General features: G+C 42.5%; 1 protein-coding gene across 1 annotated transcript in view; it reads right to left on the bottom strand.

Annotated features, from left to right (window-relative positions):
• Window positions 1–2: 2 nt before the first annotated feature.
• LOC102760396 (zinc finger protein 664-like) overlaps window positions 3–6,266 on the bottom strand; it is a gene marked incomplete at its 3' end in the record, with an annotated part of 10,843 nt that continues 4,579 nt past the window's right edge. The window contains exon 2 of the mRNA XM_006774029.2: window positions 3–1,078. Coding sequence (XP_006774092.2) covers window positions 3–1,078 — 1,076 coding nt within the window. The remainder of the gene's footprint in view (window positions 1,079–6,266) is intronic.

Raw genomic sequence — 6,266 nt, forward strand, 5'->3', positions numbered from 1 at the left:
GATTTTCCACAGTCACTGCATTTAAAAGGCTTTTCTCCAGTGTGAACTCTCTGATGATTTTGGAGAGCTTTGTTTTCACGGAAAGTTTTCCCACATTCACTACATTTATAAGGCTTTTCTCCTGTATGAACTCTCTGATGATGACAAAGTTTACTGTTACTGGTAAAAGATTTCCCACAGTCACTGCATTGATAAGGCTTTTCCCCAGTGTGAACTCTCTGATGATGACAAAGTTTTTTGTCACTGGCAAAAGATTTCCCACAGTCACTGCATTTATAAGGCTTTTCTCCTGTATGAACTCTCTGATGACGACAGAGATTACTGCTGGTGATAAAACACTTCCCACATTCACTGCATTTAAAAGGCTTTTCTCCTGTATGAACTCTCTGATGAGTACAAAGTTCGGTTTTACTGGTAAAAGATTTCCCACATTCAGTGCATTTATAAGGCTTTTCTCCTGTGTGAACTCTCTGATCACTGTGAAGGCGAAACTTAGTGGTAAAAGATTTCCCACATTCAGAGCACACAAAACATCGACTTCCAACATTGACATCCTTTTCCTGAATAAACGTGTGGGTGCAAATAATGTCTTTCTTACATTCTTTTCTGGTGTAATAATTTTTTGTCCTTTGAAATGTTATTCCATGTGTCAAAATAGCATTTGGACTGTCCCTGGTCCGAGGAGCCTTTACGTGGCGATATCCTGATTCTGTAAAGACACCCTGCCCAACCTCTCTGCATGAGAAACGATTCTGGGACACACTGAAATTGCAGCTATTTGCAAGGGAAATCCTGTCCACACCTCTAATGAAAGTCTTCTCTCTCACATGTTGCTGGTGAAATTTTACAGTGAAATAAAACCGTTTTGCACATGCCCCACATCTCAACAGTATCTGTCCGTGTTGTGTTCCCTGCAGCTCCGTCACGCGGAAAATGTTTCCCAAGACTAGTCCACAACTCTCACAGGGGTGGCTCTTCTGGGAAGACAAGGCTACCTTGGGATTCCTTGCCTGTGACACTCTTACAGAAACGTTCTGTTCAGTCACAGCCTCCACATTCTCTGCTCCACAGCAGCAACCTGAACAAAAGGAAACACTGGTGAAGTATCTGTCGATCCCATCAAAACAAAATATGTTCATCACCAATGTTCATCTGTCATGACTAGGCATGATGGCATATAAAGATTTTAAGGACCAGTGAGGTATTCTCTGAGGAAATCGCTGTTATACATATCGTGGCCCCAAAAGTCATTCAATGATGAAAAGCAAACCAAGAGAGGGACAGAAGCACAGGACGGGATACGAAGAACAGAGAAAGACGCTACTCATTGTTCCTGCATAAATGGCTTCTATTAGGAGCTTACATGCTGGCCATGTGAGTCTGTGTAGAATAATTTAAAGATGCTCAAAGTCATAAAAATTAATATTAGAGCACATGACGTTCTATGCCAATATAATAACACGTGTGCACTCCAAGGTGCTGCAGGCATGGACCAACATTGGCTTGCAGTAAAGAGAGACCAGTGAAAGAGGCAGAGGTGCAAAGTCCAGAGAGGTGAAGGTATTGGTGGGCTGGGAATCCGAGTAGAAAGGATCACTATTAGAACTGAGTAGCTGGCAAAATATTAACAACAAGCACAAACAAGCATAAAATTGGATTAGGAATGGGCAACCGCAAGAAAACATTGGGTTTCTAGCTATGAATGTAACAAAGGCGAGCAGAGAAATCCTCCCCAAAGACACTTCTCCTAGGCAAGACTGCCTCGGGGGTCATTAATAAAGCCCTGTTTTGCCCTATCCGGTTTGGCTCAGTGGATAGAGCGTTGGTCTTTGAACTGAAGGGTCCCAGGTTTGATTCTGGTCAAGGGCATGTACCTTGGTAGCGGGCACATCCCCAGTGGGGGGTGTGCAGGAGGCAGCTGATTGATGTTTCTCACTTGTGGATGTTTCTAAGTCTCTATCCCTCTCCCTTTCCCTCTGTAAAAAAATCAATAAAATACATTTAAAAATCAATAAATAACGTCATGTTTCCTCTATGATGCAAAACTGATTCTTCCCCTTAAATCCCATTTGAGCCATTGCACGTGATAAGTGATGCAAATCTGCAAGGAAAAACAACAAAGTTGGATGGTCAACACTGTGGTAGAACAACAAACGACAAATGAGATCACAGACAAAACACCTATGTGAACGCTAGCCGGCTTGGCTAAGTAGATGTAGTGTCTGCCTGTGGACTGAAGGTTCCTAGGTTTGATTCTGGGGAGGGGCACATGCCTGGGTTGCCCCAGGAGGGGGTGTGCAGGAGGCAGCCGATCAATTATTCTCTCTCATCATTGATTTTTCTATTCCTCTCTCCCTCTTTCTTCCTCTATGAAATCAATAAAAATATATTTAAAAAAAAAGACCTATGTGAGTGACATCAGCAAGACGGCAGGATCAGAGATATCAGTATCTGCCTTTTCCTAGTGTAAGTAGACAGCTATCCATGAGCAAACACCATATAGGAAATGGGGATAAGAGTACCATGAAGACAAACAGGATAAGAGACAGAAATAAAGGAAAACTATATGGAAAGAATGACTGGAAAGACTGGGTAAACAAACATATTTGAAGATACCTACAGTCAAAAACGAGGGTCATCATTACCTCCAGCAGCCAGTGTGCTTCCACTATCATTGATCATAGTGGCCTGTTCTTCAAAAAATACTGGAAATTTGTGTGTTTCAAAACCACAGAATGGCCCTAAGCGGTTTGGCTCAGTGGATACAGCGTCCGCCTGCGGACTGAAGGGTTCGATTCTGGTCAAGGGCATGTACCGTGGCTGCGGGCACATCCCCAGTAGGGGGTGTGCAGGAGACAGCTGATCAATGTTTCTCGCTCATCGATGTTTCTAACTCTCTATCCCTCTCCCTTCCTCTCTGTAAAAAATTAATAACATATTTTTAAAACAAACAAACAAACAAACAAAATACCCACAGAATGCCTTGGCCAGTGTGGCTCAGTTCGTTGGAGCATCGTCCTGTGTACCAAAGGGTGGAGTATTCAATTCCCAAGTCAAGGTACATATCAGTATATGGGTTCCATTTCTAGTTACCCTGTGTACAGAAGTCAGCCAATTGATGTTTCTCCCTTACACTGATGTTTCTCTCTCTCTCTCTTTCTCTCTCTCCCTGTTTCTCTTTCTCTCTCTCCATCTCTCTTCCTCAAATATTTGAAGAAGCATCAGTAAAAGCGAGATAGGCAAAATAAAAGAATACAAATATTAGCTACCCTTGAGTTAGACTAAAGCAAAACACAAGACTAAAGCAAAACACAAAAACCAACAAACAAAAACTAGCTTCAGAGGGGTAGGGGATCCTAGGGAAAGGTAAATTGGGGGACAAAAAAAACCACGCTTCAAAGAAATGAAAGATAGGACATTACAACTGACACTAGGAACCACAAAGCATCATAAGAGATGTTGATGTTAGAAGACAAAATGACCCTCCATAGAGAAATTGGTCAAGATCCCATATGAGCTTCTGAAATTAACAAATTCAGAGCCCTGGCCATGTAGCTATCTTGTTGAGTGTGTGGTCCCAATGCGCCACGGCTGTGGGTTTGGAGGGTACATGTAGGGGACAGCCAATAAATGCTTACATGGGAAAAAACAGCAGATCAATGTTTCCCTTTTTCTCTGTTTCCCACACTCAAGGGGCCAAAGAACCGCATGTGGATCGCGAGCCGCAGTTTGCCGACCACAGACCTAGGAAATCACAATACCATTCCTTGTCAGAAGACATGCACAGGTTACAGGCCCAATCTCCAGGGGGGCTGTGCAGGAAGCAGCTGATGAATGACTCTCCCTCATTATTCATGTTTCTATTGCTCTGTCCTTCTTTTCCTCTCTGAAATCAATAAAATATAGTTTAAAAATAAATAGAAAAATAATTTAAGGAATAAATAAATAGCCGTGGCCCATGGTGCTCAGTGCTGAGAATGCCTGCTTGCACAGTGGGAGGTCATGGATTTGATTCTCCGTAAGAGGCAGGTATGTGTGTTTCAGGTTCAACCCCCCTCCTACTCGGGGCACAAGTGGGAGGCAACCAATTGATATTTCTCTCTCTCTCCCCCTGCCTCTCCCTTTCTCTCTCTTCCTTAGAAAAAAAATCAATGGAAAAAATATTATCACTATTCAGGTGAAAAGAAGAAAGAATAGAATTCAGAAAAGTTACGAGAGAGGAGATCCAAGATGGCGGTGTTGCCAAAGGCCTATACTCGCTGCCTCCCACAAATACCTCAAAATTACAAATAAAATACAGAACAACCATCAGCCAGAACTCCTGGAAAGCTGGCTGAATGGAGGTCTTAGGACTAGAGAGGTAAAGTAGAAAGCACCCTGAGACTGGTAGGAGGTAAAGAGGCTCAGAAGATGATGGTCCTCTACCCATTTGGGCCACGTTATTAATTGGGAGGGAGATCGTCTCTGCAGAGGTCACCTGGAGGAGCAAAGAGTCCCAGTACCACACCAGACGCCCAGCACAAGGTCGCAGACTGGGGAAAAAAAGACCCTAATGGCAGTAAGAACTATGGGCTGTAAAAACCAGTGTAGACTGGGGCTCAGTGACACAAAGGCTATAGAAGACCCAACTGCTCCTCTTACAATGTCAGTACCAGCCAGTGTGGACTTGGGTTCAGTGACACAAAGGCTACAGGAGACCCAACTGCTCCTCTTACAATGTCAGTACCACGAACTGAACATACAAGCTCCTGCTTCTTCCAACCTCCAGGGCCTGGTGAACCTGGGGTAGGGGGGTTGATCAAGACACATACGAGAAAAAACTGGACTAACTGGCATTGGGGCAGGAATTCGGGGGCAGCTTTCTCCAAGACAGAGGTGCTTGCATTGGTCATTATACCTATTCTGGCACATCCCAGGTCATAGGTCTGTGTGACAACCATTTCTGTGTGCTCCGACCTGGTGATTCCCTGAGACCTCACCCCATCCAATATACAACTCCAACCAAGTTGTGTGCAGTAGCGTTTGTATATGAATTGCCTGTCCTTGCACATGCTAAAATCTGTCAAACAAGTTGCAGTTGGGTCAGGGAACAGCAAATCTATCTATAAAAGGCCTATACCTGGCACAAGCACTAGCCTTCCTTGCTTCACAGCTGGGCCTCATTAGGACACTTCCAAACTCAATACAAAGAGAAGAATCTGCAGATCTCTCTGTAGATGCTGCTCGGTGGCTCCAGGAAGAGGCTGACTTTAAACCTCCCAGGAGACCCAAGAGCCAGTGTACCCAGTGATCAGTGTCATACCATACCACCTTACAACTCTTCACATCCATAAGCGACACACTCAAGGGGCAGACTCACTGACCACCAAAGCCCCACTGATACAGGTCATGCTCCATAGGGGTGTCTCCTGCACAGCAGCTCTACCACTGTACTCATAGTAACACCCATCAATCCTTAAACACTCAAGAAAATTCTGGAAGATCGGATCCAGCAATATATTAGAAAGATCATATACCATGACCAAGTGGGATTTATTCTTGGGAAGAAAGATTGTACAATATCTGCAAATCAATAAATATGATACAACACATAAACAAATTGAAAGACAAATATCATATAATCATATTAATTGATGCAGAAAAAGGATTTGACACACTTTCTTGATAAAAACTCTCAGCAAAGTGGGAGCCCAAGGATCATACCTCAGCATACTAAAAGACTTATATGACAAACCTACAGCCAATATCAGATTCAATCAGCAAAAACTACAACCATTTTCTGTAAGAACAGGACAAGACAGGGATGTCCACTTTCACCACTCCTGTTTGATATAAAACTGGAAGTGCTAGCCACAGCTATCATAAAAGAAGAAATAATTAAATGCATCATAATTGGAAAAGAAGAAGTAAAAAGGTCATTATTCCATCAAAAAACTACTAAATTTAATAAATGCATTCAGAAATGTAGCAGGATACAAAATTAACACTCAGACATCTATGGCTTCCTTATACACCAATAATGAACGCAGAGAAAGAGAAACAAACAAACAAAAAATCTTATCTACCGTTGTAACAAAAAAATTAGGATACCTAGGAATAAACTTAACTAACGAGGTAAAAGATCTGTACTCCGAAAACTACAAGAAGTTGAAAAAAAGAGATAGAAGAATATATAAACAAATGGAAACATATACCGTGTTCATGGATTGCTAGAATCAAGATCATTAAAATGTCTATGCTACCCAAAGCAATCTGCATATTCAATT

This window comes from Myotis davidii, unplaced genomic scaffold (assembly GCF_000327345.1).
Source record: "Myotis davidii unplaced genomic scaffold, ASM32734v1 scaffold1727, whole genome shotgun sequence".
In the NCBI taxonomy this organism is placed as follows: Eukaryota; Metazoa; Chordata; class Mammalia; order Chiroptera; family Vespertilionidae; genus Myotis; species Myotis davidii.